At 42.0% G+C, this 13,749-nt stretch overlaps 1 protein-coding gene across 1 annotated transcript; it reads left to right on the forward strand.

Annotated features, from left to right (window-relative positions):
- Nucleotides 1-12,440: 12,440 nt before the first annotated feature.
- On the forward strand, nucleotides 12,441-13,019 carry LOC138883430 (uncharacterized). Its single transcript, XM_070164117.1, has 2 exons — nucleotides 12,441-12,530; nucleotides 12,633-13,019. The coding sequence occupies exons 1-2, from the start codon at nucleotides 12,441-12,443 to the stop codon at nucleotides 13,017-13,019; spliced, it is 477 nt and encodes a 158-aa protein (XP_070020218.1).
- The last annotated feature ends 730 nt before the right edge of the window (nucleotides 13,020-13,749 follow it).

Raw genomic sequence — 13,749 nt, forward strand, 5'->3', positions numbered from 1 at the left:
CCCCAGCCCCCCATTACTAATTTCCCCATCATTCAGTTTTACAAAATATTACAGACCATGTTACAAATATAGAATAACCCAGTAATGCATCTAGGTCTTTAAATAGGCTTAGAACTTCACGCGGACAATAGGCCCAAACTCCAAGTGCGGGCAGTGTACTGCAAACCTCCAGTATCAAAAGCAGGCCCAACATATCAGGCCCAAACGACTACCTTGCTTACCCGTTTGAATACCAAAATAGCCTTAATAATATGAGTGACAAACTAGGTACTGGATCAATTAAGAAACTTTGAAATCTAACCCTTAAGGCCGTAAGGAATAGAGGCTTCCAAATTAGAGGCATACAAACAGAATTATACAAAAATCTCAACAAGCATATGCAGCATACACGTTATACTTCCCAGAAAATCAGGTTAAGAGATAGTGCACCAAAGTTAAGCATAATTTCCAAATAAAACATGGTTCAGAAATAATCTAAAGGTATTTTAGACCTAGGAGTCTTAGTCATGGTAGTCTAATAGAGTCATAGCCAGGAGAACAATAATAACAACAGGATAGTAGGCATGATTGATAAGTGAGGATTTTGACTACTTATTGGCACTTTTTTTGCTTTTGTTTTAGTCCTAAAATATTGATTTACGCTCCCGAAACTAAAAAAAATGTGCAAATTGTAAGAATGTTACAAGTTTGATCTCCCATGATGAAATCCAACTCAAAAAGGAGTGTTCCGAAGCACAAGGTATTAAAGAGCGCAAAGGCAAAGAAGTGTGGTCCGCAGAAAGATTTCTGTGGTCGTAGAAGAAATTGCGGACCGCAGAATTCCATCTGCGACCATAACCCAAGCTAAAGAACCCAACAGGAATTTGACAAATATGCGTACCACACATGAATTATGCGGCCGCAAAACAGGATTGCACTAACAAGTACTTCCAAGTCTAGAGAGTATGCAGAAGACTAAGTCCTGACGCCTTGCTGAAGTGCGGACCGCACGGGAATTGTACGGCCACAGAAGTTGCTTCGCAGCCGCAATCCAAAAATGTGCGGCTGCAGAATCCACTCTCCTACCAACTGAAGAAATTTGCGGATCACATATGGAATTATGCGGCCGTAGAACCCCCCCCCCCAGGAGAATTTTTATCAGCAATTTTTAGCCCACTATAAATTAACGAGTTTCATAATTTTTGGTCAAGTTTGGAAATTAAAAGTTGCTGTAGCCATTATATTTTTCCATTTTAGGAAGTTTGTGATTATTTTTAGTGTTTAAACATTATATTTCATCATTTTAATCTATGATTATGAGTTTAATTAGCTTTTCTTCTTTATTTTCTTCAGTTCCCATTATGAGTAGCTAGATTCTTACTAGGATTGTGACCCAACCCTAGTATAAACCTTATGTCACAACCCCGGTTCTCCCTTTGTGAATTGTCATGACGACACCTAATCTCTACGACTAGATAAGCCTAAATGCGGAATGTAAACCAAATTTGCGGAAGAAAAGAAAACAATTTAAAACAGAAATAGTGTATTAAACAACATTGAAAGTGCCGCATGGCTTACACAGTACCAACTCTCATAAATAATATAGTTTTCCCAAAACCCAGAAACCCATGAATCACAAAATACGAAACATAGTAAAATGCTCTAACTCCGGAATGTCTACATCAACAGTAAAGATAGAAGGGCTATTAGTACAAGATAGAATAGAGAGAGAGACTCCTCGGTCTGCGGACGCGGCAGATATAGCTCGAAGTCTCCGTAGAATCGCCTCGCCTCAAGAATGGTAGGTCTGAGTAGAGGTACATGGATCTCCACATGAACAACATATGGAGAAAGGGCATGAGTACACCACAACGGTACTCAGTAAATGCCAAGCCTAACTTCGGTCGGGTAGTGACGAGAAAGGTCAGGGCCCTACTGAGGTTAAATAAAATATAAAGTTCGACAGTATAGAACAAGGCAGAATAAAACATACAACAGCAAAAGTAACACGAATAAGAAGACAACAACAACTACTAGAGGCAAAGTAAACACAGAAGAAAAATACATAGCAACAGAAGAAAACAACCGGGGATCTCCCAGGATACCGTCCTGTAGTCCCAAATATAAATATCCAGTGGATCTCCCGGGATACCATCCCGTAGTCCAACTCAAAATGCGAGGGGATCTCCCAGAATACTGATCCGTAGTCCCGAAGGTAAATACTCAGTACAGGGGGAATCTACCCGGTGTAGTCCCATAGTTCCAATGTAAGTGTGCAGGGGGATCTCCCAAAATATCATTCCGTAGTCCCAAAGTAAACATGCAGAGGGATCTCCCGGGATACAGTCCCGTAGTCCCAAAGTAAAACACGCAGCAACAACACAAGGAAATACTCAAATAAGCTCAATTTTCGTACGAAGTAAAAACAGGTATTCTAGCCTAACATGCTTCACGTAATGCAATTTAGGCAGTTTAAGCAAATAAGCAATCAAGTCAACTAAACATGCTTTTTCTAAGCTAACAACAGGCTAAATTTGCAAGTAGTATAAAACAGGAAAAATGGGCATCATTGAAATAACTTAAAGAAATCGGATTTTCAACAATTAACTCAAGTATGCACCTGTCACCTCACATACAAGGCACTTTCAATTATCAAATATACCAAATCCTAAGGGGAAAGTCCCCCATATAAGGTTAGGCAAGCCACTTACCTCGAATCGGCTCATAATCAACCCGAGACCACGTGTGTGCCACGAGTACTCGACTCCAAATGGTCCAAATCTATTCAATTCAATTGCATAATGTAAATAACATTTCAAGTAACTGATTATACAAATTAATTCTAAGCTAATACGCGAAATTAGGTAAAATGACCAAAATGCCCCTCGGGCCCACATCTTCGAATCAGGTAAAATTTACCTTTCCAGAATCCTCACACTCTCACGAGTCTAACCATGCCAAAATTATCCCAATCCAATGTCAATCCCCAATCAAAACTCAAATTTTTGGTCTAAGAACTTTCCCCTAATTTTCATACATATTCCGAAATTAAATGATGAATTCATGTTTAAGATTAATGGGTGACAAGCAAAAAGGAGTAAGGAATCATTACCCAATTGATATCTCTAAAAATCCCTCAAAATCTCGCTCAAATCCGAGCTTCCAAACTCTAGTTTTGATTAAAATGGCTAAACCCTCGACTTTGAAATTTTATATCTGCCCAAGTAAATCCTTCTTCGTGAACGCGGAAGGACCCTCGCATTTGTGAAACACAACTTTGCTTGGCCGAGATTTCCTCCATCGCGAACGTGATGCCCCTGTCGCGAATGCGATAGCAAACTTCTCCCTCCTACGCGAACACGGGACCCTCTTCGCGAACACGTAGGCATACGACCTCTCAGCTTCGCAAGCGCGAAAAGTTAAGCTTCCACCAGCCCCAGCTCCTCTTTGTGAACGCGAGACCCCACTCGCAAACGCGAAGAAGGAAACCAGAACTGGAGACCTGCTACATTTTTTGCAATCCTCTATGTCCAAAAATGACCCGTTGAGCATCCAAAACACACCCGAGGCCCTCGGGACCTCAACCAAACCTGCCAACCAATCCTAAAACATTATTCAAACTTGTTCCAACCTTCGGAACGCTCAAAACAACATCAAAACACCTATTTTTCATCGGATTCAAGACTAAGCATTCCAAAAACTCTAAAAATATGCTTTCGATCAAAATGTCTATCAAACCTCGTCCGAATGACCTGAAATTTTACACACACGTCATATTAAACACTACGGAATTACTCCAACTTCAGAATTCCATTCTGACCTTCGGATAAAAATCTCACTATCGAACCGAAAACTTCAAAAATTCAACTTTTGGCATTTCAAGCCTAACTTAGCTACGGACCTCTACACACAATCCGAACACGCCCCTAAGCCCAAAATCACCCAACGGAGCTAACAGAACCATCAGATTTCCATTCCGAGGTTGTTTTCACACTATTCCAAATACCGACAACTTTCCAACACTTAAGCTCTCATTTAGGGACTAAGTGTCCCAAAACTCTCCAAAACCCAAAACCGAATATCCTGACAGATAAAAATAGCAGAAATAAACTTGGGGAAAGCAGTTAATAGGGTATCGGGGAATTAATTCTTAAGATGACCGGTCGGGTCATCACATCCTCCTATACTTAAACATTTGTTCGTCCTCGAACGAGCATAGAGACTTACCTGAAGTAGTGAAAAGATGAGGGTAACGACTGCGCATATCATGCTCGGTCTCCCAGGTCGCCTCCTGGATCGGCTGACCCTGCCACTGAACCTTCACTGACGTAATGTTCTTTGACCTCAGCTTTCTAACCTGCTTGTCCAATATTTCCACTGGATCCTCAACATAGGATAGATCCTTGTCCAACTGGACTGAACTGAAATCCAACACGTGTGACGGATCACCGTGATACCTCTGGAGCATCAAAACATGAAATACTGGATGAACTCCTGCCAAGCTGGGAGGTAAGGAAAGCTCATAAGCAACCCCCCAACACACCTCAATATCTCAAAAGGGCTAATAAACCTCGAACTCAACTTCCCTTTCTTCCCAAATCTCATAATGCCGTTCATAGGCAAAACCCGAAGCAGAACCCTCTCTCCAACCATATAGGAAACATCACGAACCATCTGGTTTGTGTAACTCTTCTGTCTGGACTGGGCTGTACGGAGTCTATCATGAATCACCTTAACCTTCTCCAAAGCATCCTGAACTAAGTCTGTGCCCAATAATCTAGCCTTACCCAGCTCAAACCAGCCCACCGGGGATCTACACCACCTACTATATAAAGCCTCATACGGTGCCATCTGAATGCTGGATTGATAGTTGTTGTTGTAAGAAAACTCCGCCAATGGCAAGAACTGATCCCAAGACCCTCCAAGCTCAATCACACAAGCACAGAGCATATCCTTAAGAATCTGAATAGTGCGCTCGGACTGTCCATCCGTCTGAGGGTGAAATGTTGTACTCAACTCCACCCGAGTGCCCAACTCATGCTAAACGACCCTCCAAAACCGTGAAGTGAATTGAGTACCTCTATCTGAAATGATGGATACTAGAATACCATGCAGACAAACAATCTCCTAGATATAAATCTCTGCTAACCGCTCCGAAGAATAGGTAGTACACAAATGAATGAAATGAGCAGACTTGGTCAGCCGATCCACAATCACCCAAATAGAATCGAACTTCCTCAGAGTCCGTGGGAGCCCAGCTACAAAGTCCATGGTGATCCGCTCCTACTTCTACTCCGGAATCTCTATTTGCTGAAGCAACCCACCTGGTCTATGGTGCTCATACTTCACCTGCTGACAGTTGAGACACCGAGCTACAAATCTAACTACATCTTTCTTCATCCGCCTCCACCAGCAGTGCTGCCTCAAATTCTGATACATCATTACGACACCCGGATGGATGGAATACCGCGAACTATGGGCCTCCTCTAGAATCAACTCTTGAAGCCCATCAACATTAGGTACACAAATCCGACCCTGCATCCTTAATACCCCATCATCACCAATAGTCACATCTCTGGCATCACCATGCTCAACCTTGTCCTTGAGGACAAGTAAATGAGGATCATCATATTGCCTCTCCCTGATACGATCAAATAAGAAAGACCGAGAAACCACACAAGCTAGAACCCGACTAGGCTCCGAAAGATCCAATCTCACAAACTAGTTGGCTAAGGCCTGAACATCCATCGCTATAGGCCTCTCTAATGCTGGTAAATATGCCAAACTCGCCAATAAATCGGTGAACCCTCTCACGAATAGTAGAAACCAAGGTTTGTGTATGCATAGCCAAGCTAGTGTAACGAACAGCATACTCTGATACAGTTATAGCTCCCTGGCGCAAATGCTCAAACTCGGCGCGCCATGCATCTCGGATGCTCTAAGGAACAAACTCTCTCAGGAATAGATCTAAAAACTAGGTCCAAGTCAACGAAGCAACCTCGTCCAGACTGTCTAACTCAGAGGTACGCCACCACTCATCGGCGGATCCTAGAAGCTGGAAGGCAGTGAAAGAAACCCCACTCGATCCTGATATACCCATAGTACGGAGGATACGGTGACACTCCTCCAGAAATCCCAAGGCATTATCTGATGCTAACCCGCTGAACACCGGAGGATTGTACTTTTTGAACCTCTCTAGTCTCCGCTGCTCATCCTCTGAAGCCGCTGTCCTGTCCTCGGGCTGAACTGGCACTGCAGGCGGTACAGGAATAATCTCAGGGACCTGCTCAACATGCACTTGTTGATCAAGAGTGCGGGCGTAAGAGTCTATCCTCCTCCCCGGCCTGAGATGTAGCTACAGCAAGGGGAAGCAACCCTGCCAGAACCAAAGTGGTGTACATGCTCATGAACTGTGCCAGAATCTCCTGAAGTGTTGGAGTAGTGGTAGCAGTAGGCGTGTCAGGTGCCTGGACTCCGGCTGGAACTGCTGGTGGTACCTCGGTGGCAGCTCGCACAAGTGTTCTAGCTACCCCACGTGTGCGTCCTCGGCCTTTACCCCCGCCCTGTCCTTTGACGGCTGTAGTAGGTGGAACGGGTGCTTGATCATCTCGGGTAGCACGTGTCCTTACCATCTGTGAGACAATAGAAGACAGAAGTTTAGAATTGTGATGTCAAAATATCGCACGACAAGGAAATCAAATGAAGTGGAAATTTTCCTAACAGTTACATAGCCTCTCGTAGATAAGTACAGACATCTCCGTACTAATTAGTGAGACTCTAATAAATCGGCTTGTGATCCATGACTCCTATGAACCTAGAGCTCTGATACCAATTTGTCACAACCCCGGTTCGCCCTCCATAAACCGTCGTGACGGCACCTAGTCTCTAAGACTAGGTAAGCCTAAATGCGGAATGTAAACCAAATTTGTGGAAGAAAAGAAAATAATTTAAAACGGAAATAGTGTATTAAACAATTTGAAAGTGCCGCATGGTTTACAAATTACCAACTCTCATAAATAATACAGTTTTCCCAAAACCCGAAAGCCCATGAATCACAAGCTACGAAACATAGTAAAATGCTCTAACTCTGGAATGTCTACATCAACTGTAAAGATAGAAGGGCTATCACTACAAGATAGAATAGAGAGAGAGACTCCTCGTTCTGCAGACGCGGCAGATATACCTCGAAGTCTCCGTAGAATCGCCTCGCCTCAAGAATGGTAGGTCTGAGTAGAGGTACCTGGATCTGCACATGAAAAACATGCGCAGAAAAGGCATGAGTACACCACAGCGGTACTCAGGAAGTGCCAAGCCTAACATCGGTTGGGTAGTGGCGATGAAGGTCAGGGCCCTACTGAGGTTAAATAAAATATAAAGTTCGACAGTATAGAACAAGGAAGTTTAATAAATACAACAGCAAAAGTAACACGAATAAGAAGACAACAACAACTACTACAGAGGCAAAGTAAACACAGAAGAAAAATACATCGCAGCACCAAAAAACAACCGGGGATCTTCTAGGATACCGTCCTGCAATCCCAAATATAAATATCCAGTGGATCTCCCGGATACCGTCCCATAGTCCAACTCATAATGTGAGGGGATCTCCCGAAATACCGATCCATAGTTCCAAAGGTAAATACTCAATACAGGGCAAATCTACCGGGTGCAGTCTCGTAGTTCCAATGTAAATGTGCAGGGGGATTTCCCGAAATATCTTTCCGTAGTCCCAAAGAAAACGTGCAGGGGGATCTCCCAGGATACCGTCCCGTAGTCCCAAAGTAAAACACGCAGCAACAACACAAGGAAATACTCAAATTAGCTCAATTTTCATACGAAGTAAAAATAGGTAATTCTAGCCCAACATGCTTCACGTTATGCAATTTAGGCAGTTTAAACAAATAAGCAATCAAGTCAACTAAACATGCTTTTTCTAAGCTAACAACAGGCTAAATTTGCAAGTAGTATAAAACAGGAAAAATAGGCACAATTGAAATAACTTAAAGAAACCGGATTTTCAATAATTAGCTCAAGAACGCACTCGTCATCTCACGTACAAGGCACTTTCAATTATCAAATATACCAAATCTTAAGGGGAAAGTCCCCCACACAAGGTTAGGCAAGCCACTTACCTCGAACCGGCCCAATAATCAACCGGAGACCATGTTCTTGCCACGAGTACTCGACTCCAAATGGTCCAAATCTATTCAATTCAATTGCGTAATGTAAATAACACTTCAAGTAACTGATTCAACAATTAAATTCTAAGCTAATACGCGAAATTAGGTAAAATGACCAAAAGGTCCCTCGGGCCCACGCCTCAAAATGGGGTAAAATTTACATTTCCAGAATCCTCACTCTCTCACGAGTCTAACCATAACAAAATTATCCCAATCCAATGTCAAATCCCCAATCAAAACCCAAATTCTTGGTCTAAGAACTTTCCCCCAATTTTCATACAAATTCCGAAATTAATTGATGAATTCATGTTTAGATTAATGGGTTACAAGCAAAAAGGAGTAAGGAATCGTTACCCAATTGATATCTCTGAAAATCCCTCAAAATCTCGCTCAAATCCGAGCTCCCAAACTCTAGTTTTGATCAAAATGGCTAAATCCTCGACTTTGAAATTTTATATCTGCCCAGGTAAATCCTTCTTCGCGAATGCGGAAGGAACCTCGCATTTGCGAAGCACAAATTCACTTGGCCCAGATTTCCTTCATCGCGAACGTGATGCCCCTGTCGTGAACGCGACAACAAACTTCTGCCTCCTACGCGAAGCGGGACCCTCTTCGTGAACGCGTAGGTATATGACCTCTTAGCTTTGCAAACGCGGGACCCTCTTCATGAACATGAAGCGTTAAGCTTCCACCAGCCCCAAATCCTCTTAGAGAATGCGAGACCCCACTCGTGAACGGGAAGAAGGAACCATAACTGGAGACCTGCTGCATTTTCTGCAATCCTATAAATCCAAAAATGACCCGTTGAGCATCCGAAATACACCCGAGGCCCCCGAGACCTCAACCAAACCTGGCAACCAATCCTAAAACATCATTAAAACTTGTTCCAACCTTCAGAACGCTCAAAACAACATCAAAACACCTATTTTTCATAGGATTCAAGCCTAAGAATTCCAAAAACTCTAAAAATACGCTTTCGATCAAAAAGTCTATCAAACCTCGTCCGGATTACCTGAAATTTGACACACACGTAACATTAAACACTACAGAACTACTCCAATTTCCGGAATTCCATTCCGACCCTCGGATCAAAATCTAACTATTGAACCGGAAACTTCAAAAATTCAACTTTCGGCATTTTAAGCCTAACTTAGCTACGGACCTCCAAAACACAATCTGAACACGCCTCTAAGCCCAAAATCACCCAACGGAGCTAACAGAACCATCTGATTTCCATTCCGAGGTTGTCTTTACACTGTTCTGACTACGGCCAACTTTCCAACACTTAAGCTCTCATTTAGGGACTAAGTGTCCCAAAACTCTCCAAAACTCAAAACCGAACATCCTGGCAAATCAAAATAGCAGAAAAAACTCGGGGAAAGTAGTTAATGGGGGATCGGACATTAATTCTTAAGACGACCGGTCAGATCGTCACACCTTATGAGTATTCAATTTAATATTTGTTTATAATTGAGTGTTGATTTTTTAGCTTAGATCATGCTTCAATTTTAGAATTGATGGTTACAAACATTGATTCATGCCTTTTTGATTTAGTCTCTACTTGAGAAACATGGACCTAGTCTAGAATAACTTGGCTAACAAGAAATTGGGCTAATTGAGAGATTTATTAGCCTAATTAAAGGGTTCAAACTAGAGATGGTAAGAACCCGACTTGAGCTCATATCAACTATTTTATTTGATACTCATTTGGACTTGAGAAAGCCAAATTGGGCAAAATTACTCTCTACCCAGGAGGTATTTAGTGGGTAATGTAGAGTTGAGAGCTATAATACTTCCCAATCAACAAAATAAGTATAAACGTCTTTATCCCATTAGGCGAACACCTAGGTTATGGTCATATCCCTAGGCTTTTAAACTATTTGAAAAAACACCAAAAACATTCAATTCTAGTCTATTTTCCTTAGCTCACAATTGTTAGAGTAATAGTAGAAGTAGAAATCAAAACTCTTCGTGTAAGTGCAAATTTAGTTAATACATTCGCTTTCTTCAAATATATATTCCTAACAACCCTTATAACTCTCTATGGAATCGATCCCGACTGATAGTTGGATAATTTATATTGCATACGACCCTATCATTTCTCTTATCGAGGTGTGTTATGGACATCATTAATTTTTGGCGCCGTTGCCGGGGAGTTAAAACAATGTTAGCTATAAATTTGGGTTTGTTTTTGAAATATCTTCTTTTCCTTCCGTGTTATACCAACTTGTGTGAAACAATTTTAGGTACAACCATGGCAGCAAACAATGATCTTGGAAATATGCCTTTGGAGGATGTGGACATCAAGGATTAGCAAGTTGAGGAGGTACCTCTTGAACCTCAAGCAAATAGAAGAGACCGGGTGCCTCATGACAATGTACCCGCTCGACCCCCACCTCTACCACGAGCGGCTCCACACCGGGTGTTACCCAATGAAGGATATGGTAGTGCAATAGTCCCTCCCTGTATTAGGGCGGACAACTTCCAAATCACCAATGTTATTCTCACTTTGCTTGAGGATCATATTTAAAGGGGTTTGTGGATACTTGTTGGTGGAGCAAACAAGAGAATGTCTCTGAGGATGCATTGAGGCTAAGGACTTTTCCCTTCTCTCTACGGGGGAAAGCTTTAGATTGGTAGGAACGATTACCGTACCATTCCATTCACACTTGGGATAAGTTGGCGGAAAAATTTATTGTTAAGTTCTTCTCTCTCAGGCACATGGCTACACTTCGAGATGAGATTTTGGCATTCAAGAAAGACCTGAATGAATCACTATATGAAATATGGTAGCACTACAGAACAAGTTAAGGAATGTCCCAACAACGATACGATGGAAAACATGATTCAACAAACCTTCTATTGTCGGATCAACACAACCAACCAATGTGTAGTGAATCAACTTGCCGGTGGGAACTTTATGGCTATGCCTTATGCGGAGGCATGTAAGATTTTGGATGAAATTGCGGAAACATCATCGGCTTGGCAATCCCGGGCCAAAGTTCCACAAGGTGATCCGAATATGATCCACCTTCATAAAGAATTGCATGACCATGGGAAAGCCATTGCCGAGTTGACTACTACCATGAATCAACTAGCAAAGGCTCAACTTCACCAAGTGCAAAATCATAAGCAAGTCAATGCCATGGAAAGGGTGAACGTGATGGTGAAAGAGAATGACCAAAGGGTCCACAAGTGTAAAATTGAGAGGAGAACTATGTGCAAGAAGATAGTGGCTTTGAGCAAGATGATTCCTATAATGAGCAAGAAGAGGAAGTGCAACATGTGAACAATTTTCAAGGGAAACAAATAACTTCCAAGGCCCAAACCAACAACAATGGCGACCTCAAAATAATCAAGGCAATTGGAATTCTAAAAATCAAGGAAATTGGAGTGGTGGCAACAACCAAGGGAATATGCATAACAACAACAATCAAGGAAATTAGAAGGTAAATAACGAAGGAAATTGGGGGGTAACAATCAAGGCGGATGGAACAACAATCAAGGCAACTGGGGGTCGGGTTTTCAAAGGCCCCCTGATGTATCAACAACTTAGCAACCGACCTCTTTATCATTCCCATGGTCCAAGTTCTTCAAACAATAAGATGGGGCATATTGAAAATATGTTCAAGAAATGATGGAAAAGAATGCTGATTCGGATGTGCAACTTGCCTCACACAACACATTAATCTATAACCTAGAAGTTCAAATGGGGCAAATCTCTCAAACACTAAATTCTCATCCTAAGAGGGCACTACCAAGTGACACGAAAGTAAACCCAAAGGGTGGAAACAACATGGGACATGCTATGGACGTTACTACAAGAAGTGGGAGAGATGACAATGCACCCACCTCAAGTCAAAGACAACTTGTTGATGATGATCAAGTGGTGCAAGAAGAGAAAATCTTGTACAATGTGGTGCAACCTAATGATGATGTTTGAATTGATATTGATGATAGTGTGGAAGAGACTCAAGAGGAAGTGAACTCCTCTAGTGAATACATTATTAACATACCGGAGCCGGTAAAGCAAAAGGCTAATGAACTATTGCATAAGCCTCCACCTCCATACCCTCAAAGACTTTCCAAGAAAAATAGTGAGAATCAATTCAAGAAGTTCATTCAAATGATGAAGAGTCTCTCAATCAATGTGCCATTAGTTGAAGCTTTCGAACAAATGCATGGTTATGCAAAGTTTATGAAGGATCTTGCGACAAAGAAGCGGTCAAGGAATTTGAAACTATCAAAGTCACTTATCAAGTGAGTGCTAACATTCATTCAATGGCTCCTAAGTTGGAGGATCCTAGTGCTTTCGAGATTCCTTGTACAATTGGAAGTGCCAGGTTTGTTAAAGCTCTTTGTGATCTTGGGGCAAGTATCAATTTGATTCCCTATTCGGTTTTCAAGACTTTGGGATTTGGGAAACTATGACCCACCTCTATGAGATTGCAAATGTCCAATCGTACTATGAAGAGGCCATTGGGAGTTATTCAAGATGTCTTGGTTTGTGTTGATAAATTCATTCTTCCGGTGGATATTGTCATCCTAGATTGTGAGGTTGATTATGAAGTAACGATTATTCTTGGGAGACCTTTCCTTGCTACAGGGAAGGCCCTTTGTAGTGTTGAAGCTGAAGAACTTAACTTCCGAGTTGGTGATGAAAAAGTGGTATTCCATGTGTATAAGTCCATGCGGAAACCAAATAGCAATGAGATGTGCTCTTTTATGGACATGGTGACCGATGTTATTATTGATGAAACAAGTGCTACGATCAATATTGGTGATATGTTAGAGGCCGTCTTGCTCAACTTTGATGATGACGAGATGGATGGCTTCATGGAATGTGTTAAATCTTTGTAAGGAATGGGGTCGTACAACTGTGCACCCCTAAAATTGTCCTTGGATCTTGAAAATAGAACAACTCCTCCTACAAAGCCTTTTATTGAAGAGCCTCCTACCTTAGAGTTGAAGCCATTGTCTTCACATTTACGGTATGAATTTCTTTGTCCTTGTTCTATTTTACCGACTATTCTTTCCTCTTGTTTGACTAACATGCAGGTAGATTCCATATTGGTGGTACTATAAAAGAGGAATAAGGATATTGGGTGGACTTTGGCAGATATTCGGGGGGATAAGCCCCGCCTTTTGCATGCATAAGATCAACTTGGAGGATGGCGCAAAACCATCTATTGCACATCAAAGGATACTCAATGAGGCTATGCATTAAGTTGTCAAAAGGAGATTATCAAGTGGTTGGATGCTGGGGTTGTTTACCCCATCTTTGATAGTTCGTGGACTTCTCCAGTTCAATGTGTCTCAAAGAAAGGGGCATGACGGTGGTCACCAATGACAAGAATTAGTTGATTCCTCCAAGAACGGTGACCGGTTGGAGGGTGTGTATGGACTATCGCAAGCTCAACAAAGTCACAAGGAAGGATTACTTTCCACCTCCTTTCTTAGATTAAATGCTCGATAAATTGGCCGGTCGTGATTTCTATTGCTTCCTTGATGGGTATTCGGGCTATAACCAAATTCTTATTGCTCCGGAAGATCAAGATAAAACAACCTTGACATGTCCCTATGGTACTTT

Source organism: Nicotiana sylvestris, chromosome 12 (genome assembly GCF_000393655.2).
Source record: "Nicotiana sylvestris chromosome 12, ASM39365v2, whole genome shotgun sequence".
Classification (NCBI taxonomy): Eukaryota; Viridiplantae; Streptophyta; class Magnoliopsida; order Solanales; family Solanaceae; genus Nicotiana; species Nicotiana sylvestris.